General features: G+C 52.8%; 1 protein-coding gene across 1 annotated transcript in view; it reads left to right on the top strand.

The window, feature by feature from the left end:
* Positions 1-21,362, top strand: part of CUX1 (cut like homeobox 1) — a 244,211-nt gene extending 222,849 nt beyond the window's left edge. The window contains exons 20-22 of the mRNA XM_031968006.1: positions 13,784-14,086; positions 17,270-17,458; positions 20,803-21,362. Of these exons, the coding sequence (XP_031823866.1) occupies positions 13,784-14,086; positions 17,270-17,458; positions 20,803-21,347 (1,037 nt within the window). The 3' untranslated portion in view covers positions 21,348-21,362. The remainder of the gene's footprint in view (positions 1-13,783; positions 14,087-17,269; positions 17,459-20,802) is intronic.
* Positions 21,363-26,039: the final 4,677 nt, after the last annotated feature.

Raw genomic sequence — 26,039 nt, 5'->3', positions numbered from 1 at the left:
CAGCTTTTCAAGAATTCATCCCTTTCATAAATAAAACAGCTCCTGGCTACGTTAACTCATGTTTGGAAACCACTTGAAAATGGTTCCCAGAGAGCCATCCTAGCTGTTCACTTTGGAAAACTGGGAAATCTGGTCTCTTGACAGTTACCCTGAGAGCTGAAAAAACCCCAAAGGGAGAGGACTGGCAGGGAAGCTTCCGTCTCCCCTCCTCCTGTACCATGGGGGCGGTGGGCACCGAGCCTGGCCTCCCCTCGCCTCCTGCTGCACCTGCAGAGCTTGTGGGGGCTTCTCAGGGGGTGGGCGGCCCTCTGACTGTGACACAGAACTTGGCTCCATGCTTCGGCTCTTTCTCTCTCTCAACAAAGATTTGACCAAAAAAATTCTCTATATATGAAGTATTTATATGTGTGTATATATAATATATATATAAAATAAAACCCAAACGCGAGCTGGCTCCCCAAATCTTGCCACCCATATCTTAATGCATAACCTCCAAACCTTGCCTCCTGAAGAGCTGTTCTGTTAGCTGAGCCATCCCACAAGCAGTCTGTGTGCCCAGGATTAAATTCTTCACTGTACAGACCAAAATAGTTCTCCCAAGGAATAGATAAATATAGTTGCTTACAGTAAAAGGCTTATTTTAGTGTCTAGCTAAGTGACAGCTTCACGTTTTCATTGGTCGGGACTCAAGGGCCAGTTCTAGGTGTTGCCCTTGGGTGGGCTTCCTCCCATGGCCTTGTGGAAGGCAGCTTCCCCTCAGCTCTCTGGGGGACCGTCGAATGCCATGAAGCCAGTGGAAAGCTTGAGCTGCTTCCGGTTGTCCTTCAGGTTGACATGGCAACCTGAGCGTAGGTAGGGCCAGGGGCTGGAGAGCCGGGGACAGCAGCCAGGATGAGGAGCAAAGGAGGACAGGACTCCCGGTGTAGTGTTGGAAGAGCCATGGAGGCCCAGGGACCTCAGAGGGGTCTATACTTATAGAATGGGAGCCCTTTATCCAGCCCCTCCTAGTCTATCTCTGCCTTCTACCAGCCCTGTATGGGGCTCATTTTCCACATGACAGAGGCCGTCCCATCTCTTTTTCGGCCTCTGATTTCTGGAGTGCCATCCATGGATATTTCCCAAAGATTCCCCAGAATTATTTGTAGGAGGTTTGGTTATGGTAGAAAGAACACTGGCCTGAGAGTCAGAAAGCTTCGGTCCCGTTCCAGGCCTGTTCTTCACCTCCGTTTTTTGTCTGGCTGGATACTGCCAGTATCCATCTTTCAAATGGTTTTAGGCTAGGGGAGGACAGGGCAGAATAAGGGGGAAAATGGGGACCCTTCTTGCCTTATTCTGGGGCATGTTTCATCCCCATTTTCATCAACCACAAACATGTATTGTTAAAATTATTTTTGTTACACAAACTTGGTCCCAACGTGGCCCACCCAATTCCACTGTGTGCTCAGGACTGATTTTCCCACAATCCCTAGCATGGTACCTGGAGCTAGTTTTTCCTCCTCACTAGCCTCAGTTTCTCTATCAAATGAAGGGGTAGAAGGAGAGACCCTCTAGGGTCTCTGCAAGCCCTGTACTGTTCCAGACCTGGATGTCCACCTAGTCCGACCCTCTCAGAAAGAGGCCCAGTGGCTAATTTAGAACCTAGTTGGAGGCAGAGGCGGGGCTGGAATGGGGGACTTCCAAAAGAACAGCTCCCTTTGCCTTCCTTAAATTGTCCTACATCCCCTCTGCCCCACCCTCCACCAATCCCTAAATAAAAGTTCTCAAGAACCAACTCCAGGTGTAGCCTCAGGAAGGAGCTGGGAGAGTTGTGGGGAGCAGCTCCCATGGAGTAAAGGGGGTGCCATGGAGGAAAGCCCAGGACCTTCTGCCGGCTGTCCCATTCTGGCCAAGGCCTCCCAGAGTGTCTGAGCCACATCAAGGGCCCGGCCAAGCAGATGAGAATTCACCCTTGTCCCTCCCACCCCCGGCCCATACCCTCTGCCCCTTCCCCATCTAGGCTGGGCCCTAAAAACCCTCAGTGCATCAGCTGCACCCCAAAGGAGAACCTAGGGCTGTACGTGAAGAACAGAGCCCCCCAAAGTGCTCTTTATAAAGTAAACGCTGCATCCTGAAGAGTAGCTAAGATTACACCTCAAAAGAAGTAATTAAATCATATTTAGATTACAAGGAGCCGTGTTGTAGTTGACAAATATAGAAAATCACTTCCAACAAGACAAAACAGACAATTACTGGGAAATTAGGTGTCCTCAGTTACCTTGTGTCTGTGTCTTCTTGTGTTTCAATTGAAAGGAAAAAATAACAACTAAAAAACCCCACAATAAAATGATGTTTGCATCTTGCCTAATTTGATGAAATTTCTGCCACTTAAAGTCGGCAGTCTGGCTGGCAGATAATAAATAGAGAGAAGGCCTCTGACTTGATGGAGCTTCTGGCTGACTTGATTCTCTGAAGCGCTCAGGTAGAAATCCCAAGAAGGTGTGCTAAAGAGCTGGGGGTGATCCTCCTCGTCCTCCTCCTCCTCCTCCACAATATTCCTGTTATCTTCAGAGAGGGAGCTGGATCCCTGGGCTTGCCCCCTCCCCATTCTTCATCTTCCTGTCTTGGTAAGAAACATTCCCTCCTCTCTTTCACCCCTGTTTTGTCTTGGGCCCTTAGGCCGAGCTCTTGCCACTCCAGGGTATACCAGTGGACCCCCCGATCGTATCTGCTCACTGGCCCGGCCACGGCCGGCAGAGGCAGTTCAGCACCAGGGGAGGCCAGGGAAGGCCGCAGAACCGTTGTTCTGGTCCTCTGTCCTCCTCCTAAGTTGGCAAAAGCCGTTTGGTTCCCTTTCTTTAACTTTATCTCGATTTTATGTCTGTGTGTATTCTTGCTTTTAGAGCTGGTTTCCTAAATATAGTCTGAGTCTGAACTGGCAGATGTTTGGTCTGTCCTTTACGAGGGGACCAAAATTAGCCTGTCATTTGGCACCTAAATAAAGCCGCCGAGCCCGCCTTTGTCAGCTACCTTGGCAATTACCAGGTAGGGAGGTTACGACATTTTGTTTTGTGCGACAGAGGCGATGTTTTCCATAAGCTGTCTCGGCGCCCCACCAAGGCTGGGCCGGGAAGATCCGGGCCCCTGCTCGGCAGCCCCCCCTTGACACTGGGGGGGGCAAGAAAGCCTCAAGTAGCATCCCCATGTTTTTAAAGGACGGGGATAATTTCTTTGGTTTTTGGAGGAGAAATCCACCCCCAGTGCCTGAAGCGAGGCTCGCAGTGGGACTCCCCAGGGGCCACAGAAAGATGTTATAATCAATTACCACATCATAACACTGATGTATGATAATTACTGAGTGTCCCTCCTGAGATGGGGCAGCATTTGGCTGGGATGCAGCTCGTTCACGGTCCACTGCCTGATTAATATGCAAATAATGGGCTGATTGCATGATGAATGCTGAAAATGAGCTCGCTGATAACGTGAGCAGTGAAGCGAGAAGATGATAAATTACTTTTACTGACTGTCCTACATTAAGTGCCCCTTTCTCAACAATTTTATCACAAATTAAGTAAAGCAGGATGGAGAGATTATGAGGATGTGTAAAGTAATGTACCTTAATAGCTTGCCTAATATTGTTGCCTATAATGTAAATGTCACCGTGGCTGTATCTCAGCATGGGGCCGCTCCAGGGAACAGAACTGCCCCGAGTCCAGCACTGGGCCGGGTCAAGCCTTTCAGCTGCTCAGGCTTTCAAAGTGAGATGGAAGGGAACCCTCTCTACCAATGTGTTGGCCCAACCAGGGTCAGGTGCCTTTGATTTTCTTAAAAGGAAAAGACATTCCATCATTAACCCGACCAGCGTTCTGCCCACGGCACTCGGCATCGGTTAGTGGGGGACGGGATGTCCTGTGGCTATTTGGACATCTTTTCATCCGGTTGAAGCTCTGGCTCCATGGGTCTCGAGTCCGTAGGCATCCGTAAAAACTTGGCGGTGATCTGGTTGCCTTGCTTTTTTTTTTTAAACCTGTATTTTTTCAGGCCAGAAACAAACTCTCTTGTTGTGTTGTGGTCTAAGCTTGAGTGACTGAGATCGTGGAGGTTGGCAAAACGAGGAATGGAGACCGTCCTAGGCAAAAAAGCCAGGCCTACTCAAAATGGAGAGCCCGTCTCACACACACACATGTACCTCCAGTGATGAATCTTTGATTACAGCAAAGCAGTTAAACTGGCCTTCCCCCCCCCCCACATTTCAGTAACATATATTTAGACCATTTGTGTGATATGCTTTTTCACTTAACATAGGAACATATCCGTTAAGTGTTCGTACACACAGCTGGTTCAGTAATAAGGTTATTGAGGATAATTTGAAAGTGTCGTCGCTAAATCAGCGTGGACTTTGAGAGAATCTGGTAACGAGGCAAGAATCTCTTATTGAAGTGGCACCCACTGGGTTCGAAAGTGCAGAGCATCAGAAATGTTGCCAGCATGTATTGGCTATAAAAATGAACTCGCGGCTTTATTTAGGATGGGGGTCTGGGGTTTTAAGATTTCGAAATCCTGCTTTTGACTTTCAAGTTCCATTATAAGCTTGGAAAAGAGCCATGAGAAAAATATCAATCCCCGAGAGAGCAATTTTTACTCAGAATAATACGTGGCCTCCAATTGATTAGCCAGTTATCATTCCATGGAGACGTTCCGGGCGACACAGAAGCTGCTTGACTCTAGTTGGAGCAAAGTGCACGTGGATTATTGAAACTCTTCATTTAGATCAGGAGCCTTGAGATGACATCTTCAACCTTCATTAAGAGCTTCTAAAGTAAACGTGCAATTTCTGGAACGATTTAGAGTCAAGAGAATTTCTTTCAAATGGTTTTAGGCTAGGGGAGGACAGGGCAGAATAAGGGGGGAAATGGGGACCCTTCTTGCCTTATTCTGGGGCATGTTTCATCCCCATTTTCATCAACCACAAACATGTATTGTTAAAATTATTTTTGTTACACAAACTTGGTCCCAACGTGGCCCACCCAATTCCACTGTGTGCTCAGGACTGATTTTCCCACAATCCCTAGAAACATTTGGATGTGTCTCTGCTGCAGGACCCACCCCTTCTCCTTGCTCTGGCTGTTTATTCTGGGTGAAAGACCGAAAGGATGTACATTTTCTAAACTATCAACAACTCTGACCAGAGTTTTTCCTCTTGAAGGTTTTATTATCATTTAAACTTGTCTTCATTGACATGATTAGAGCCCTTGAGCACAGGATTCTTTTCTGCTTTGTTCACTCGACATTATTCTTTCTGTTTTATTCACTCACCATTATTCTTACAATCTTCTGAACCCACAGTTCTAGAAATTGTTCATCTTTGTGGTAACATCCCATTATGTTTGTATTTAGTTGACCATTTTCCAATCATTGGACATTGTTTAATTTCTCACTTCTTGCTATTATAAATAACGTCGCCATCACTATTTTCACAGAGGTGGGTCTTTTTCTGTCTGTCAGCAACTTTCTTGGGATCCAACAATAATTCACCGGAGTCCAAAGAGTATAAAATTGTTTTCGATTGCTATTGCATCACCTTTCTTACTAAGTCCTTTGCTTCTCTCCCAGAGAGCCTAGCCCTTTTAACTACAAATAATTTTAGGAGAAAATAAAAACAGTTGAGCAAAAGTAACCAAAATATTCAGCAATTCTGACCTTCTGTACAGTGTTCTAGCCAAGAGGTACATACATGGTATAAATCGATTGGGATTTTTTTTTTCCTTTGCCTGATTCCAACTTCTTTTCCACAATGGTTGAACAATTGCACGGCTCAGTGGCACTAAATTAACGCGACTGTTTTCATTTCATCCCTGTCCATGATAACTTCCATCTTTTACTCTCCAGGCCAATTCATTGCATAGACAACCTCAGAGTTATTTCAGTTTTCATTTTCTGATTATTCACTTTTTTTTTAGCACTAAGTAGATTATCATTATTTGCATTTCTTCTTTTAAGAACTATTTGTTCACATCCTTTTACTACTTATTTATAGGGGAAAGACTGACGATTTTATAGACTGCATCAATATAACATAGACTTTAATATCTGACTTTTTTTCTCCAATCCATGTCTTTTCTCCCCCCCCCCACTGAATTCACTTTACTTGTGCAAAAGCATTTCACTTTTATAATAATTTCTCAGTTACAACTGTTACAAATTCAGCTTCTAACCACAGTTCTGAGACAGAGCCATCCATTTTCCTCTCATTTTTGGTGGTGTTATTTTTTACATTTAGGTAGCTATCCTTCCAAGCTTATTGTGGTGTGAGTGGTGGGACATGCCGTGCCAAACCTATTTCCTACCAAACCATTTGGTTTTTCCAGAATTTCCTGGTCAACAATCATTGATTGTGCGAACGTTGTGTGCAAGGCTCTGTAGCTGCCCTTGTGAAACTTAGCATCAAGTTGAAGAGATATATACGTGTAAAAAGGAAAGCAAAAATATTACTTTCTATTGGTCATTTTCCATTTTCAACATCTGGTCTTTTCTGCAGATGTTCTGCTTGCTTTATTCTTTCCTTTGTTAATTCCTACTACTTATGGAAACGATTTGCTTGGCTCACGTTGGCCCTATGATTGAGGGAGACCCAGGACAGTGGTGAAGGGCCAGTTTCTTATTTGTGACTGATAGGGCAACCTTTCCTTTCAGTTGCTTTATTCAGCATTTACTCCCTCACTTAAAGGCTGTTGCCTTCAATTAAGTCCACTTAGGGCTATCCAAAGAGGACTTTCTTGCATACCTGTAATTTGTATCCAGCTAGGAAAAAGTTGAGCATTTGAGATGAGTGACAAAGCCTGAGGGAACGAGAGGGATGGAGGCGTCCAGAGTGAGTCCTGGGAACCGGGAAGCTTGTGGAGGTTTTGTGGCACCTTTGGAAGTGTGCAGACACACTATCTCAAAGATCATGATGCTTGTGATGCTATCACCAGAATAAAAAGCACAAAGGTGCTGGGTGCAGCCATAATGTTTGGGGATGAGTGTACATGAGAGCACGTGGGCAATGGGTCCGGACACGGGAGCATGTGGGCAGTGAGTCTAGACACGGGAGCACATGGGCAGTGAGTCTGGACACGGGAGCACGTGGCAGTAGGGTCTGGACATGGGAGCACATGGGCAGTAGGTCCGGACACGGGAGCACGTGTGTTTGTGTGAAATTTGCAGCTCTTGTCTCAGAACTTGTAAAAGCCTGGCTCTGTCTTTGATAGTAAATCCATTAAATGCCGGCCTTGGAGGGGGAAATAGTGTTCATAGATTTGTGATATTAATTAGTCTTGTAGGGAGATTTTATTGCATTACTGTACTCAGCATGCTTTGCTAATTTATGAGCCCTCAACAGTGGGTCAGATTACTGTTGCATTTCACCTTTGGTACAGGGAACCTCATTATTTCAGTCGAGGGTGTGAGACCGTGGCTCCTCAGTCAGGGTTACACATGCTGGAGCGTAAGAAAAGGCCCTGCGGCCCGCTGGGAGACTCCACAGGGTGAAAAACCAGTCTTTACAACTGGACGCTACATTCAGACAGGGACAGAAAGGGGCTGTGGATGCACAGAGACAACGTGGGGCCGCCCAGACTTTCCACGCCACGAGTGGGGAAATGCTTGCCTTTCTTTGTAGCCCCTTTAGAAAACATGGAGGATCCTGGTTATGGAGCCAGAATTAGGGACCTCAAAGGCTCCCTTTCAGAGGGAGCAGGCTCCCCCTGAAACCTTATCATCAAGTCTGGATGACCTCTGTCCTGGTCGTTCCAGGGAGAGTTCTCCACATCCAGAATGGACCAGACTGTCCCGGAGGCCCCTTTCCACTCTAAAATGTCGAGATTCTGTGGAAACCCCTCGGATCCCAGACGTGCCATGAAGCGCCTCGATCCGATCCCTCCTTTCCCTCCTCCCGGCCCCGCGTGGACCCGGGCCCAGGCTGCGGACAGCTGACGAGTGGGGCGCCAGACCAGACCGCCAGTTAAATAATGTTTGGGTTCTTGTCAGAATGTCACAGAGTACCCTGTCATTTTGTTTCAGCAACTTGTCCTTCTGAATGCACAGTGTGCCTTATGGCACGCCAGCAGTAAAAATGTCACTTACAATAATTACTTTTTGGTGAAAATGCTTGCTGACTTCCTACCTCCAAGCTGTTTTTTACACAGTGGGGAGATAATATGAAATGACTTTATCCTGACTGCTCAAATGAACACTAAATGGAATTTAGGTTATTATTACCGCAGATAGAGGGCTGGGCCCGCACATTTAAATCGGGGGTCGGATAAACGGCAGAGGCTGGTCTCAGAAAATGGGCCCGGCCTGCTTTCCTCAATGCGCTGCTGTTCAAAACTCCGGGCAGCTGTTGTCTGCCGGCTGGTTGGAACCTCAGCTTTTCTAATCCTTTTAAAGCCCCTGAATGTGCCGTGGAATGGAGAGCAAGAGATGGCTGCCATTTTTTTCTAGTTTGTGCCTGGGGTCCTGGCGCCCCCCCAGCAAGCCTCGGGCTGATTTTGAGTCTTGCAGAAATTTCATCTGTGTGAACCACAAAGGAGAAGATGTAGTAGGAGAGGAGAGAAGAGAGGAAAGGAAAAGGGGAGGAGAGAAAGGGAAAAGAGAGGTGAGGAAGGGGGAAGGGAGGAAGAGAGAAAGAAAAAAGAAGGGGAGAGGAAGTGAGAAGAGAGGAGGGGAAAGAAGAGGGAAAGTGAGGAAGAGAGAAGGGGAAAGGAGAGGAAGAGAAAAGGGGAAAGGAGAGAGAGAGGAAGTGAGAAGAGAGGAAAGGAAATAGGAGGAGAGGAAGGGAAAAGAGGAGCAAAAAGGATAAATGGGAAGGAGAAGAAAGAAAGGAGAGGAAGAGAGAAGGGGAAAGGAGGGGTAGGAAAGGAAGAAGAAAAAAGAAAAAGCTAAGAGAGGAGAGAAGGAAAAGAGAAAAAGGAGAAAGGAAATGAGAAGTGAGAAAAGGGGAGGAGAGGAAGACAGAAGGGAAAAAGGGAGGAAGGGAGAGAGGGGGAAGGAAAACGATCTTTTTGTGATCCGGATAAAGCCGGGGGGAAGACGTGTGGTTGATGGGTTCTTGGAACAGGCAAACTCTTTGTTAGGATTTTGCGAGTGTTCTTCCCAAAGCAGATGCTCTGTATGGAGAGTCGTGTCACTTTGCTCCAGGAGCCCCCAGGCACCCGCTGCAGATGCTGTGAATATCTGGGGGTGCAGGGAAATACAGGGGGGTCTAGCCGTAGGATGAGGGGCCTGAGTCCCTACTGAGCGTCCCGCTTGCCCGCCTTAGGGGCACTCTCCATCCAGCAGAGCTGGCTTTCAGGTCTGCCAACTTAAATGAGGTTCTTGGGTGCTGCCCGGGTAGAAACAGGCTGGAGGAATCCGCAAGGAGAAAGCCCTTCTCCAGCCCGGTGAGAGGGAGCACTTGGGGAGCCACCAGTGCTTATTCTCAGCCCGGGAAGGGAGAGATGGAACAAGAACGGGGGGGGGGGGGGGGGGGGGGTCAGGATGGGAAAGCTGAGCTCGGTCAGGGCTGGCTCCATTATTTTGACAATCACCCCTGCCCCTAATTAGATCGTGTCTACACCAAAACTTGGTCTTTGGGTGGATCCACTGTATCCCACACAACCAGGTTTGGGCAGTAATTTTCCAAGAAATCGTCTTCTGCTCTGAGATAATTAATACTTCCCTGGAATTAAAGATTTAGTGCTAAAGGAGAGGAGAACTTAGAGCCCCATCAGATGGGAAAACTGAGGTCCAGACTGATTAAGAGATTTGCCAGGTCACATAGGCAGCAAGCGGCAGAGGCGGGTTTGGAGCTCAGGGCCCTTCATGGGTTCCAGGTGTAGATCTGGTGGAAGCTGGGTGAGGGGGCAGTGGGGTGGCCCAGCAGTGAGTCCCCTCACAGGGTCCCGGTCATCAGCAGTGGCGAGAAGGTGCTGAGCTGCGGTGGTGGAGGGCATTGTCTTGGCATTCCTGGCCCGGCCCCCTCCCTATGCTCTGTTTTATCAAGACAATCATGTCATTTATTCTGAAAAGGAAAATAAATGTGCTAAGTGTCTTTTACATAAAATGGAGACCCTCTAGAGGCCCGCTCTCTTCCCCCTGTTTTTGTCAGGCTCATTGAGTGCCACCCCAGGACCTCTCTAGGTGCCCCCAACGGGGGTCCATGGGCTGCCTCTGCACTCCCAGATATTTTAGAACAAAGCTGAGCAGGAGTCTGCCGGCTGCCCCAGACCCACATCCCAAGGGACTACGTCACTACAAGGGGGAAGAGCCCGAGCAGAACATGGCAGACGCAGCTGAGTGGGTGCGCCCAAGTCTTGGCAGACAGAAAGCCCCGGATCCGGCCTTCCGTGGCTTCCCCTGGAGTCGGGTTTTTCGGAACCGGTCTTTGGCACCGTAACATTCCGAGGGTCTGCTTTCTACACCCACTCCTTGACCTTGGCCAGCAATAAGGTCTTTGTGCTATCTGGAGCCCCATGGCCCATGAAAACGGCAGCAGCCGGGGGGTCGAGTGAGCGCCCGCTGGTTCGTGCCCCTGGCCCGGCCACAACCCCCCACCACAGCTGTGCATTTACTTTAAATGGTTTCTGAAGGGCGATTGTTCCTTGGTGCCCGTTGGAAGGCACTCCCACTCTCTGAGGAGGGAACGTTCCGTTGCATCTGTCCGTGCTCATCAAAAACCGTGGGCTCAACCGGGCTCCCTCTGACCTGAAAATAGATGTCCCCACATCTGTTAATGAATAAATTACCTCTCCGTCAGAGCAGGGGAGTCTTTAGGCAGTGTTTTATGAACACCAAGAGACGCCCAACGGCGATCTGTCGGGGCCGAATGCCGCCAACACCCCGTGTGGTGGTGGGCGTACGGCCGGGAGGGGCTCAGCTTTCCCGGGGTGGGCTGGGATAAGGGTCGTGTGCCAAAAAGGTAGGCTGGCAAATTCGGGGAGGAAGCTCTCCCTGCGGCCCTGCCCACGCCGGGGTCCAGGATGGCCAGAATGTCAGAAAGTGCAGCTGTTCCACGGTTTGGTCTGAATTCTTTAAAGCTGGCACCGGGGACAGAATCGGGAGGAAGCCGAACCAGTCCAGGGCAGTTTATTAGCCAGGCAGCCATCATTCTGACCTTGCTGTGGGTTAAAGGACACAGACCTGCATAGAAATCTGTTTATCATGTGGGGAATTCATGCCATCCCTGACAGTATACAGTGAGCAAGATGGATGGTCTGCCAAATTGGTCCCTCGCATGGGTGAATCGGGGCAAATTTACAGTACAATTCCTTTGCTGCTGCTGATACAAAAATAACATTTGCTGGGTTTTATATTCAGTTGTATGATGACCCAGGGGTGAGCAGAGAAAAGAAATCAGATTTGTAGGATTCATATTGCCCTAAAGATTTATGTGGCCCATACCTAGCTTTTATATCTGTCTCCTTTACATCTTTTATAACCGGTTTTTTAAAAATCCAATTACCCAGGTGGAGGGGATGGCTTTATGTGACTGTCGGGCAACTTTTCTGCATCGAGGACACGGACAATAAAAGTATTTATCATTTTAAATACCTCCATTTTATTCTGAGCGGGCTCTGTCCGGGGTTACCGACACACTGGATGCCGTAATGTTTGGGCCATGGTTACCGTGCTATTGTGTCCCAGAATAGATCGTCCCATTGTGGCTCCATGCTACCCGGCAGCCACAGGGAGATGAAAGGGCACTTGCTCCGCTACGCCGGCGTGCTCCCCTCCCCTTAGTCAGCCCACGGGCACCGAGCTGGTCTTCCCACAAGATGAGCCAGGTGCCGGGCACCAAAGCAAGGGCAAGAACTGGCGGCCCCTGAGCAAGTCTGGTAGAGGGCTGGCACCGGCCGGGGGCAGTGGAAAGGATACTGGACGTAGAGGGGGAGGCCAGCTCCTCCCTCTGCTCCCCACGGCCTGTGTCAACAGCCCCCCTCCTTTGGTAGTTGAGGAAACACGAGGCAGGGGGTATCAGAGGCAGCATCTCCAGGTCTCAGTTGGGCTGGGCCTAGGGGGACCGATGGAGAGAGCCCGGGGGGAGCAGAAATCCTCAGTGATTTAGTGACCCTCAAAGTGAACTCGAACCTCTGGACCCTGATAGCAGGGGAGTGTGTATACATGTGCCTGTGTGCATGTAGGAGTGCCTGGGTGCGTGTGGGAGTGCCTGAGTGCATGTAGGAGGGCCTGAGTGCACACACGTTACCAAGCATACGGGGAGAAGGAAGCTGGAGCAAACGGGCCAGCAAAGAGTCCTCCGGCCTTCCTCCCTAGCTCCCACAGGAGCCCTGCAGGCTCATTGAGTGGCCACGGGCAGGGGCAAGGGGATCAGAACTAAGGCTCGCTGCGGCCTAGAAAGGCGCCGTTGGCATTTTCCTCAAGAAATCATGTGTCTGGCTTCCAAGCAACCAGGAGCCCTGACGGCCCCCGTGGCCTCTGCTCCCGGGTCTGTTTGTGGGATAAGCATAGATCTCTTTGCAGTGAAAGGGGTGGAGGGGAAAATAGGGCATCAGCTGTTGATGGTCTCAATGACATCCTGAACATCTCTCTGTCACGTAGAGCAGCCACTGCCCGCCTGGTCATATGAGACTTTATTTAAAACCCAACATGTGATCCGGGGCTTCAGAACATTCACCCAGAGGAAAACCACAGACAAAAGACTAGGGGCACAGGGCAATGGCAGAGGGCAGGGACTGGGCCAGGCCCTGGGTTCCTTAAACGGAGATGCGCCAAGATCAATTCCTTGTGAAGGTGGGGGGCTATGGGCCTGGGCTACTGCAAACTCATTTGGATACATTCATTTGTCTGATTAACATCCCCCCTCCCCGCCTTCTTGTTCTTTATTAAAGGGGGGAGGGCTTTTGGGAAGGGGGAAAGAGAAGGGATGATACAGTCTTTGCAAACTGTAGAGGATGTAAAAATAAAAGACCACAATATGTTTTGTTTTATTTAGAGATAAATAGAAAATTTTATTTATTTATAGAGAGATACAAATTTATTTATTTATAGATAAATAGATAAATTTATTTATAGATAAATAAAAATTTGATATATTTCCAGATAAATAGGATAATTTGATGTATTTATAGATAAATAGAACAATTGGATTTATTTATAGATAAATAGGACAATTGGATTTATTGACAGATAAATAGGATAATTTGATGTATTTATAGATGAATAGAACAATTGGATTTTATTTGTAGATAAATAGAACTAACTGCATGGAAGAGACTCATATAAGCCCCTCCTCCTGTTCTACAATGTCCATGGAAATGCACATTTTCTTTAGTGCCGATTAAGTTCAAAAATCTTTTTATTAAAAAAAGGAAGGATCAAGGATCTTAATGCTTGAGAACACTTTCTGGCCCCCACGAGGCCCAGCAGCAAGAGCCACAGGCCACCCAGCTCTGCCGCCCGGTGCTCGACCCTAGGCCTCAAAGCTCAGTTTCCCTCTCAGTGAAATGACCAGGTGTGATCCCAGATCCCCGGGAGAGATTCAGCCTAGCTTCTGCATGAGAGAAAACGGGAAGAATAAGAATTCATGATTATACAATTAGTGAACCCAGGAACACGTGGCTGAGATCTGTGGCTCTCTTCCCTCGCGGTTATTTGTATGTGTTGCGAGGAAGCCCTGTTGGCAAAGGAAACGGGCACGGGGTGCGGTGACCCTTGTGGAGCTGCGTGCGTTTTGCAGCCGCGTGTTTGATTATTACTGTGGGATGAGAGGAGTCGGGTAGACTGGAGGGGCTTCTTCTAACCTGGCCTTTGCCCATTTCCATTGCAGACAGCACTCCAAAGACCTCAGCCAGCTGCAGCCCCGCCCCGGAGTCCCCGATGAGCTCCAGCGAATCGGTGAAGAGCTTGACCGAGCTGGTCCAGCAGCCGTGCCCCACCATCGAAACAAGCAAGGACGGGAAAGTCCCAGACCCTGGGGACCCTCCGGCCTCCGACTCGCAGCCGGCCACGCCTCTGCCGCTCTCGGGACACTCGGCCCTCAGCATCCAGGAGCTGGTCGCCATGTCGCCCGAGTTAGACACCTACGGCATCACCAAGCGGGTCAAAGAGGTGCTCACGGACAATAATCTTGGTAAATAGCGGCCTTCGTTATGGGGGAGGCATGGGGTCGGGCCCCCTGCTGGGCCCTGGGGGTGGCGAGGCGCAGCGGGAGCAATCCCTGCCCTCCGGTGGGGACAGCCCACCTGCGGGCACTCTTTTAGCACCTACTGCGTGCCAGGTACCTTGCTGAGCTCTGGAGGCCAAACTTGTATAGGCCCTCCCTCCCTTCAAGGAGCCCTGGGCTGTTGGAGTCAGAGCCTGAGTTCGAATCCTCCTTCTGGTACTTATTCCTTGGGTGATATTGGGCAGGTTGCTTCACTTCTCAGTTTCCACAAATGTAAAAGGCGGGGTTTGGGCTCTGTGCTCTCAAAGGTCCCAGACCTCAGTTTCCTCATCTGTCAAATGATGGGATGGCCTCTGAGCTCCCTTTCAAACCAGAGCTAAAGACTCCTGAGCAGGGACAGGTGATTGAAAGAGAGCAACATCTCTTCCCTGATCTAAGCCAAAGGGACTTAAAGGTCTTTTTGTTCTTAGTCATCGAGGTGCCATTTTTTTTGCCCAGTTTTTTCTATGGTCTTTATGGCCTGTGGTGTGACTGAGAGTCCCCCAAAGCAGAAAAGGAAGGAAATGTGCCCCAGACCATGTGCTGGGTGGGGAGGCGTGCTCCAACGTGGGACGTCGCAGTCACATGACCCAAGGGCAGTTGGGGTCCTGTCGTGGCCGCCGAACCAGAGAGAAGCAGCAGCTCCACAAATTCTCCCTGATCAGACAAGAGCCACGCTCCTGTCCAGCCTGCAGTCTCCTGGCACCTCACCCGGACACAGCCCGTGTGGACGCCGCCCTCTCCAGCAGAAAAAGCACTTGTGCCCAGGACGCAGCATCTGACTTGACGCCCTCCTGACCCGCTCCCAGTGTCTCGGCAGGGTGCCTCCAGACGTTTGTCTGGAAAGCTGTGGGATAGGCCAAGGGAAGTAGAAAAGGAGGGAACAGTGATGGTTCCGAAACTACCCAGTGTGCCAGCAGCAAATGGGCTGCCACCAGTCTGCGGTGAAGAGACTTCTCTCCTCCCGTGGCCGGGAAAGGCCTTTGTAACAAGAACCACGGGCAGCTCCTGAAGTGCTGCCTTTTGAAGACCCTTGGGGATGGATCCCAGATCAAGAGCTGGAAGGAAGCTGGTGGGGGGGCAGGGGGGGGGACTCTCCTGTTCCAACTCCCTCAAGGGATTTTCCAAGGGCCAGTCGCACAAGCGCTAAGAGTCATGGGGGGATTTGAACCCAGGCCCTCTGGCTCCAAACTCATTGCCCCTTTCACTGGACCACATTGTCTGATGGCAATTATTAAAATGCATGAAGGTTCCCAGGGATCCCCCACTTTTGATTTGAGGGTCTCAGGCCTGGCGCAAACTGAGAAAGTTTGTCTTTTCCATTCGACACAAGACACAAATAATGGATAAAGTAGACGTGGGGTCAGGAAGCCTCCATCACGAGCTGGGTGACCCTGTCCCGTCACTCCTCAGCCCTAGAATGAGAACGTGGGATTGGATGTCTCCTGGACCCTCCCTCGGCTCCATCACTTAGATTGCCGTCTGTCAGCAGCCTGGGGACCCCTCCTCTCCAGGTTGTGAAGTCATGGCAGCTGAGGCCGCCCCACACACTCAGAAAATTCATGGGGGAGACGTCGAAGGATAGCCTGGTCTTTCCAGCCGTGGCCTCTGACCTGAGCTAAGAACAAGGCGGGAGAGACTTGACCTGGCAACCAGCCTGTCCCTTGAGGCCCCTGCATGGCCCCACGAAGGACACGAATCCACCGTTCTCGGGGCTCGCCGAAGGCCTCTTCCTTCCTGGCCCGGCAAAGGCCGCTCAGCTTGGGAGCAGCTGGCCATGCAGGCAGCCGGGGCCGGAGAGCCCGGAAATGTGCCGGGGCCATGGGCGCTCACTGAGGCCTCCGAGGGAAGTGGGAACAATTTCCCAAGAAGAATCTCTCGGTTTGGAGCTTTTGTTTTCTTCGCATCTGGGTGTGCCAGACATAGCGAGAGGAGCTATTTATAGACCGTCTTCCTTGAGCATCAGGGTCTCTCCAAGGGACAGGGTTTGGAGCCGTTGAAAGGAGAAGTTGGCTGCTGCCCCGGGGGGTGGGTATGGGGGGAAGGACCCGGAGTTCGGATCCAAGCCAGCTCCAGGGAGATCTCGTCCGGAGGCTCCTCTCGACCTCCCCCCCCCAGAACTTGTTCGGAGCCCCCATGGGCCGCCCACATTGGAGATTGATGTTCCCCATCGGGGCAGGCTGGGTCATAACTGGTTCTCATTTAAACGGCTCTAAATGGGCACATTCCTAACCTGTAGCTAAGAAACCATCAGTTGGGGGAGAGAGTCTTTTCTGCCTTCAAATGGCATTTTTTAAAGTTCTCTCATGGCCGTGATCTTGGGGGGCAGGTCCCCCACTGCCGGCAGGGAGGGAGAGGCAGGTTTGCCAGATTTCCGGGGAGAAAAGGCCTCCCAGAAGAAAGGGCGGATCCGTGAGACAAGAGGGCCTTGTGTCCCTATGTGGCTCCCCCGCCAGGGACCTGCTCCCCCCTTTTTTGTTACCTTTGGGCACCGGAAGGCTGCTGTTTGGCTTTCCCCGGGATCCTGCCTGGAAGCACACAGACCTCAGCAGCATTTTCCTTTTTGTCTTCCCAGAGCACTTACTCGCAGCCCTGAGCCTGAGTTATAACAGTGTGGGGAGGGGTTGGAGGGGACAGGAGGGATTAGAACTGCTTCTGAAGCCCAGTCAGTCTGCAGGGATTTATTAAGCACCTACTCTGGGCTCGGAGACATCTGGGGGAAGTCTGTGACCTCATTAGTGTGTGCAAAACAGGAACAATCACCATAGCCCCGTAACTGCTCAGCCAGCCAACAAGCATTTATTGAGCACCTTCCGTATGCCAGGTAGCATGTTGAGTGTCCAGTCCAAACAATGAAGCCTCCTTTCTCACAAGGAGCTCGCGTTCCATGCAGGGCACAGTGTGTACAAGTCAGAATATGCAGAATAAAAACAAGCTAACCCCGTACCCGTGCTCCATGTAACCCCAAGACTGAAACTGGCCTCTGAGGTAGCCAGGAAAGCCCCAGATTGGCCCTCTCTGATCCCCTGGTCCCAGGCCTAGTTGCCAGCCTCGCCCACGGCCGCCATTTTGAGAGCCCCGCGGTGACGGCTCCCTCTGCTTCCCCCTCAGGTCAGCGTCTGTTTGGAGAGACGATCCTGGGGCTCACTCAAGGCTCTGTCTCCGACCTCCTCGCGCGCCCCAAGCCCTGGCACAAGCTGAGTCTGAAGGGCAGGGAGCCCTTCGTCCGGATGCAGCTCTGGTTGAACGATCCCAATAATGTGGAAAAGCTGATGGACATGAAGCGGATGGAGAAGAAAGGTGAGCACTCCCTCGGGTCCGGGTTGTTTCTTTTCGGTCATTAAAGTCCCGTGCGTTTGAATTGAAGAGATGATGGCCCCGGGTCACACTGACCACAGCCGCTTGTGGTCAGAGCCAGCGTGTCCCACTGTGGCTGCCCAGCCCATTACAGGGCAGGAGGCTCAGTCACAGGGGGATCCACTCCTTGGACCCCGGCCCCCGTGGGGCCTGTGTGACCCTTCCCGGCCATGGCCGTGCGGCCTGTGTGGGGAGAAGGGCCGGCCCCGAGGCCGCGGTGGTTACCCCGCTCTCTGCAGGTCACAGAACAGGGACGAGGAGGAGGCAGAATGACGGCCCGGGGCCCCTGCTCACCAGCGTCGCCCTCACAGGCAGCCGATTTCCCTCAGCTCCGTGAAGCTTTGGGGGGGGGGGGGTAATTTCTGGCAGGCCTGTGATTTAACCAGTCAGCAAGCCCTGGTGGAGGTCCTGCTCTGGGCCGGCTCTGCACCTTGCTTAGCAAAGGGGCTTTCTAGGAGACCCCCGGATGCCTGGGATGGGGCCCCTTCTCCACAGCTCAGGGCCCCGGGAACAAGCTCTGCTAACGCAAGGAAAGTGGATCTGGTGACGTACCCGCCCCTTGGGACCAGCAGATGGGAGCCAGGCCCTGAGCCCCGCGTTCTTCCCACTGGTCTCGGCTAACATTTATAGCGCGCTTCCTGCGTGCCAGGCCCTGGGCTGAGCACTTTAGACATGATCTCATCTGATCAGAGGCAGTGCTATCACATCCCCATTTAACAGATAGGAAGCTGAGGCAAGCAGATGGGAGATGACTTGCCCAAGATGGCACTGTCAGGAGGCATTTTGAAGCTGGATTTAAACTCCTGACCCTCTGGCAGAAGGAGGCTCTAAAACATTTCCCTTTGCAAAGACACCAGCTCAGAGCAGGGGAGCTGTCCAGCCCCAAACCTTTGAAGCTCATCTAGTAAGCCCCATCCTGGGTGCTCCCATCCCCCTCTTGGCTCCTCCCATCCTCCTCCCGGCTTCTCCCAATCCCCTCCTGGCTCCTCCCAGCCCTGTTCTAGCTCCTCCCTGCAGAGGGCTCCACCTTAGCCACCAGCTCCAGGCCTTTCTTGGTGTCGGGCCCTTGGGCAGCTGCCAAGGAACCTTCAGTCCCTTCCTCAAGTCCCGTTTTTAGCAGGGCGACAGAGGAGACCTGTTGTGCCATGTGCTGGGGTCAGACTTCACTGACCCCAGGCCCCTTCCCCTCGATCCCCCATCTAAGGGGTGAATCTGTTCTCCAGACCTTCTTCACGACCCAACAGATTGTTTGCTCACCTCCTCAATAGCACCTTCCTTCAGTAGACACTTAAAAGCACCTACTGTCTGCGGGACTCCAGGCTAGACCCTGGGAGTGTAGAGATCAAGACAGAGTGTCCCAAATCCCCCCGAGAGCCTCAGTGTGCACATACGTACAACAGCGGGCGCAGAGGAGCCCAGAGAGCCCGGCACCAGGGAGGCCCGAGTTCGGGTTCTGCCTCCAGGACTCAGTGGCCTTGCCCAGCCTCTTATCCTTTGGTGTATAGATAAATGCAAACTAAATTAAGAGGAAATGGGGGAGGGGCTAAAAGCATCAGAGATCAGCAGAACCAGAGCCTCAGAGGCGCCCCCTGAGACTCCCTGAGGCAGGCGATTGGGCCCAGGAGCCCAAGGAAGGAAGCCAAGGTCTGGGGGTGGAACAAAGCAGGCTCGAGGGGCGGTCAGGTGCCCAGGGTCCCTGGGAGACTGACTGGAAGCCCTAGAAATGTCCCGGGGAGTCCGTGTTCTGCCCAGAGCCGGGCCCTTGGGGAGCCACGGGGCGGCCCTCGCAGGGCAGGGGACCTGACTGAGGCAAAGGAAGGGGCCAGACCGGTCTGATCGGGGGGAGGGACTTGAGGGGGTGGGTGACAAGGACAAAGGGGGCGCCCTTGGCAGAGAAGGGGGGGACTGTACACGGGGCAAAAGAGGGGCCCCCAAAGTGCCTCCGTAGCTGTTCCAGAACAGGAAGGCTCCAGTGTGGGAGCCAGGAAACCAGAGGTGCTCCCATGCGGAGGTTTGTGAAGCAGCCCCACAGACTGAGTTTTCCCCAGCTCTGTCCCAGGCATTCCGTGGCTCCCAGCACCACCTTGTGGCAGCCAAGAGCTAGTGCTCCTGCCCGGTCTCCTTCCCTGGGCCCAGAAGGCGGGCTTGGGCCCCCAGGCAGGGCCGGGGATGCACAGGACAAGAGAACGTGGACCGGCCCCAATAAGTGAGCCAGGAGCCTAACCAGGACACCCAAGGGCTGCAGGCTCTTCTCCACTCGGGGGCTCGGAGCTCCCTCTGTTACCCCCAGGGAGGGAAGGCTGAGCAGCAGGGACCCACAAGGGCTCTGGTTCTATCGGCTCGGAAGTGCACTGGGGGAGGGCAGGGGCGCAGAGCGGGGGCGCGATTGACCTTTCTGAGAACGGTGTCCTCGGCCTGACAGTGAGGCTGAAAAGACCTCAAGAGCAGAGATAGGGCAGCGGCTGGCCTGGAGAGCTGCCTGTGGGCGTCCCTGGGGCAGATTTCCTCCTTCCTTTGGTCCCACCTCATCTCGACTCCCTCTCTGTGGCTCCCAACAGGCCCAGGTCCCCCACACCCCTAAGGTGTCCCTGACAGCCGGCTGATAGGATCACAAGGTTAGAGCCGGGAGGGCCTTCAGCAGCCTTTGGCAGAGAGAGGGGACCCAGGTCTCCCCCAGTCCCCTGAGGGAGCGCCTGGAGCGGCTCCTGGGGGCACCAGTTAGGGGGCAGTTCTCCTGCGGTGACTCTCAGGCTTCCTCCAACCCCTCTCCCAGGAGCAGCGGCCCTGGAGGCCTTGCCTCGGGCATGACCGGCCAGGAGAGCCCAGCACCTCCTTGGGGAAGGCCCCGCGATCTCTGAGCCTCTTAAGTGCTGAGTAGGGTCCAAGATCTGGATTAGAATCCTGGCAGACCAAGGCCCTGGGACATGGGGCTGGGCGAGGGCCAGCCCCCTCCCGCTGCATCCGAGCCACTCTGGGGAAAGGGAGGCTCATGGCTGCTGTGGGCTGTTCCTGGTGGGAGAGGGAGAGGGCTGGCCTGGTGGGCCTGGTGGACTGCCTTCCTGCAGAGACCAGCCTCAGACTGAGCTTGGGGCCCCGGGCAGGGGACTGGCCCCCTCGAGGTGGCTCCGAGACAGTGAATCAGGGGCCCTTCATCCCTTGAACTCAAAGGGGGCTTTGCTGATTCCAGCCATCCCTCATGGGGGGTAGGGGGGAGGCGGACCCTTGTCTGCCCGGCACCTTTGCCCCCAGAGCCCCCGGGAGACTAAGGCGCTTTCTTTGTCCTGCAGCCTACATGAAGCGGAGGCACAGCTCCGTGAGCGACAGCCAGCCCTGTGAGCCCTCCTCGGTGGGCATCGACTACAACCAGGGCGCCAGCCCCCAGCCCCAGCACCAGCTGAAGAAGCCCCGCGTGGTCCTGGCCCCGGAAGAGAAGGAAGCGCTCAAGCGCGCCTATCAGCAAAAGCCATACCCATCACCAAAAACCATTGAAGAACTCGCCACCCAGCTCAACCTGAAAACCAGCACTGTTATCAACTGGTTCCACAACTACAGGTACAAGCCCGCAAGCAGCCGAGGGGTCGGGGAGGGGCGCAGGAGGGACGCGAGAAGGGAGCGCTCAGACCCCCTCAGGGAACCACGCGGGGCCATACGTGGTGCTCGGGGACTCAGTGTTTGGGGCCAGAGGAGCCAAGTGAGACAGATGCTAGTGTGGGATCCCGCAGGTGACCCACTGAGGGGAGTGGGGGCAGTCATCCCCCCATCACATGGCCTCCCTCATCACAGCCCCCACTGCTGCTTCGTGGCTCTGGCTGGCCCTCACCCTCCTTCCTGAGAATTCCTCTCCCCCCTGCTCCCAGAAGCACACACACCCCACCATCCCACACACCCCCCCCCCCACCGGGACACTCCTCCCCCAGGCCAGCTGGCCTTCATCCAGGATCTGCTCCTGTAGGCCCAGCGCCCGGTGGTCACTGAGTCAACAAGCATTTATTAAGCACCTAGGAGGGGAGGGGGACCCCTGCTATCCAACGGGGAAAGCCCTGTATATGCAGGTGGCCTGTGGGGCAGGGGAGCCTGGAAGAAGTCAACGGGGTGCTTAGAATTCAGAGAAATTGGGGAAGGCTTCACGGAGTTGGTTGTGCCGGGGACCCCGACGGCCAGTACTGTGTATGGGGTGTTTGCTGTTTCCTCCCGGGGATGAAGTGGCTCAGCCAGGGTGGCTCAGCTAGTGAGTCTCCGCGGCCAGTTTGCGCTCAGGCCGAAGCCGGGCCCTCCACCTGCCCCCTGAAGAGCTCTGCTTGAGAGCCGAGGTTGCCGGGCTGGGGCCTTGGACAGGAAGAGGAGATCCAGGGAAAGATGAGTCCCTTTGGGCTTGTTGGAGAGAAGCCAGCTGGAGTGGGGCAAAAGGCCGAGGTCCAGCCGGGATTGGGAGCCAGGCAGAGCGTCTGCAGCTGGAAGCCAGGCGGCCTTGGGGCTCCTCAGCTGGGCTAATTTCCCATAGGCCCCTGTTAACTCCACAGCTCTTAGTCCTGCCCTTGAGGAGCTTCCCAGCAGAATTCTCAGATCTTTGTTCTCCTGGTAGAGAGACTGTGGTTTCCCCCGTTTTACAGATGCCGGGGGGCCCCTGGCTCATGCAGGGTGTGGGAAATCTGGGGTCCTGGGGGGGGGGAGGCAAGCTTCCAGGACCATCAGAGAGGCCTCTGAGAGGGGACATAGGAGAGGGGAGGCTGTGTCACAGTGAGCAAGCCCGTGGCCCCGGGACCCCCAGCACTCGTCCTGCTCTGTCAGCCCCAAGGCAGAGGAATCCATGTGTCTGTCCAGGCCTCGGACCCCGAACTCCCAGAATTCAGAGCACTGGGAGTGTCTCTGTTTCTGCAGCCTGGGCAATTACAGAGTAGCACATTTAGCGTGATAATGAGCTTTTTTTTGGAGGAGGTGCTAATCACACACACACACACACACACACACACACACACGCACACACACGCGCGCGTGCTCGTGTGTTTGCCTCGTCCCCAGGCTTTTACCCAGCAGGCTCTTCTCCAGGCTTGTCAGGCCATCCCCACCGCCCTTGGCCACTTGTCACAAGAGCCGCTCCCTCCCCCACCCCGGCCCCTCCACAGGAAGACCCCCTGAGCACAGAACTAGGGCTGTATTTTACTGCAGAAACCATCCCACTTCCTCAGAAATGGAAGGCTCTGGGAAGTCGGCCTTGCCTTCTGCCTGAGCGCATGCTGTGGCCGTTTTTGTCTGGACAGAAAATGACCGTGTGGAGGCAGGAGATGGGGCCATCAGAGGGCTCTCCCATCAGGGAAGGGCGGCCAGTTCTGAGCCAGGAGTAGAAAGAGGAACCTGGTCAGGGCCCACCACCGAGCGGCAGTCCAGACAGGCCTTGGAGACTCCATGGTCTAACCCCCTCAACGGACACATGAGGAAACTGAGCCCTGGGGAGGGGAAGAATGACAGACTTTCATGTCACAGAAGCTGGGGTCCCTTCTCAGAATCAGGCTTTTAATTAATTAGAGGAAATCCTAAGTTTTAGTGAAATTAGATCCCCGAATTCCTAGGCCTCCTAGATCTAGCTGTGGACCCTGGGGGACTCCACAAACTCCCAGGTGAAGAACTCTGATCAGAGCTTGTGGAAAGCCTCCTGTTTACCAATGGGAAAGCTGTAGGCGCTAGGCCCGAGGGGCCCCTGGAGGCCTGCTGGTCAACCTCCCCTTCCCTGTGCCAGGGGAGAATTGAACAGAGACCCTCTCCATGGTAGCGCTTTCCCCATAGAAGGCCGCGTGACGGGCCCTCAGCCCCAGACCAGGGGCCACGCTCCGCCATCTTGGTGGTTGATCTCCCCTTGAGCCTTTCTTCTGGGGAGGAGGGCCCCAGTGGCTGATTTCACAGACCTCTGGGAGCCAACCTGGAAGCTTTGGGTTCATGCATAGCAAGGAAGCAAACTGGGGAGGGAGCCCCCATCTCCAAAGCACAGGCCGGGAACGGCAGCCTGGAGCACCGTCTGTCGGTGAGGGGCCTTCCCATTCCGGAAAGCTGGCGTTCCCAGCATCAATACCCAAAGTGAAAGCTAGCTGCGACCTCTGGAGCGCGAGGTTTCCCCGAGATAACCAAGCCAGGATTTGGGTCCCAGGCCTGAGGGGCTCCCGAGCGCCCCCTCCCCAAAGGGGAGAGTGTCTTCGAGGGCCTGAGGGAGCCCCACGGGGGAATATCCAACTGAGAATCAGCTCCTGGGCACCCTCTCCTGCCCCCACCCCCAAACCCAGACTCCTCGTCCTATAGCTGGGGAAACTGAGACACAGGGTGTAAGCATCAGAGGTTGAATTTGAACCCAGGACCTTTGACTCCCAGTTGAATTGAGAAGGTGTGGTCTCCATTAGTGAACCTTCCAGCCCCCACTGAGTCTCCTGCCACACTTAGCTCTGCGAGTGACTGGGAGCCCCACAGGGGGACCAGCATCAGGGCTGCCCCATTCCCCAAACAAGGGTCTTGGGCAAGTCCACAAAGGGGGAAAATGGGAATGGGGACTATAAAATCCCTCTTCTACACACCCAAACTCATTTCCCTCATCTGTCAAATAAAAATAATACGCCCCCATCTCTGGCACATTTTAAAAAAACTTTTATCCCAATCACAACAATTTTTCTTTTGTCACCACCCAGGGAAAGGGTCAGGGGAACCCAAGTCCATCTGGGCACTTCCATTGGCCCCTCCAGCCTTACAAAAAACCCTATTCATTCCGGGTCACCCCAAACCGGCTTTAAGGGCAGGCTCAAATCCTCTACAACAACCATTTTACTTCAAGGACTCAACCCCTTTTTTCCCCCTCCAAACCCTTTGTCCCACAAACCCTTTCCCTCCTCCAAACCCTTCCCTTAACCCCCATCCCCCCAAACCCCATCCTCCCCAAACCCCTGTCTCCCCATTTCCCCCTTTCTCTCTCCCCGGTCACCAAACTCTTCATAAATCCAAGCAAAACCAAGCCAAGGGGGCCACCCCCTGGGCCCAAACCCCCTTGTACCAAGGTAACTCGCGGGCGGGGCCCACCCCACCAAAAAGCGGGCTCCAACCGAGGCGAAAAACCCCCAAAAGTCTCAAGGGACAGCGGGGCCGCAAGCCCAAACCCCACCCCTCCCAGGCACATTCCAAAACCCCGCCCAATAAACAGGGCCGCCCATCTTTCCACTCTCCCCCCTTTTGGGAAAACCCAGGCCCAAACTCTCTCAAAAACCCACCTCACCCCCCCACCCCCTTAACCCCCTCAAGGAAAACTGGGAAAAAACCCCAATTTCGACCACTCCACCTCCCGGCCCCCAAAACCCCCCCCTCCAAAACCTTTCACTTCCCGAAACGCGCCAAAACCACCGAACAACACCGGGAAAAAAAGCCAACAACAGCATCATCCCCGCCTGAAAACCCCAGTGGAAAAACCAAGTAAATTCTGAAACCCGCCGGGGGCAGGCGGGACTGACCTCCCTCTGGCCTTCCCCCCTTACCCCCCCTTCCCAAACAAAACGCCATAGCCGGCATATAAAAACAGAAAAGGGCGCCCACCCATTTACGTTGCCAAAGAAAAAAGATTGGTTCAACCTTTTGCCCTCAAGTTTTTTTATTCCTAAATATTTTACATTTCTGGAAAACTCTTACACCTTTCCTTGCCTTCTTTCTTGGCTTTTAAAAAAAAAAAATCAAACCCACATATTAAAAGGGGGCTTTTTATCCGCCATCTGATGGCTTCAGAGCGATAATACACTATTATCTTCTTAAACCAGGAAAAATGGGGAGGGGGGGGACATTTTTCAGAAAAGTTTAAAAAAAAAGAAAGTTTTTGTAGCTGTCCAGTTGCCACTAAGAGATTGCACAGTCAAGCCGACTCTAAACACACTAGTTTGGATTCCTAAATATTTTCAAGAAAAGAATCTTCTTGTTTGAAACTTTGAATTTAAAAAAAAAAAAAACACATTTACTCCACATATTTTTTAACAAAAGAAAAAAAAAAAGTCACATCAGGAAAATATCTTGGTTTGTGGTAGCTGACGGGCGGGCGGGCGTCGTGTTTTCTGTGAGTGACAATAGAACCTTGACACGTAGTGCACATGACTCCATAGCTTTAACCAATTCTGGGCTTTTGCAGACCAGGGTTTGTTTAATACACTCCATTTTAGGCCAAATCAGGACAAAAAAAAAATCGGAATCTAGGTATTTTATAATCTGCTTTTTAACCTCTAACCGCAGAGCACGCTGATCAGACCTCATATCTGGGAGGTTTCGGAGACAAGTTAGAACCGTAGCATGTACTTGTTGGTTTTGCCTAATTTATAGCGTCTATGTGTTTTGTTTGCCTGTGTGGGTGCATGCGTGTATATGTGTGCGTGTGCGTGTGCGCGCTTTGGAAAAGAAAGAGGGAAAGAGTTGGCCAGTAACATTTCAGCATGCAGCTCGGGGGGCCCTTGGTTACGAGCTGAGGTGCCCAGGGGAACTGGAACAGGGCTCTGTCCCTTACCGATGGAGGACTCTC

The sequence above is a fragment of the Sarcophilus harrisii genome, chromosome 4 (assembly GCF_902635505.1).
Source record: "Sarcophilus harrisii chromosome 4, mSarHar1.11, whole genome shotgun sequence".
NCBI classification, from domain to species: Eukaryota; Metazoa; Chordata; class Mammalia; order Dasyuromorphia; family Dasyuridae; genus Sarcophilus; species Sarcophilus harrisii.
This window is presented reverse-complemented; position numbering and strand designations above follow the sequence as displayed.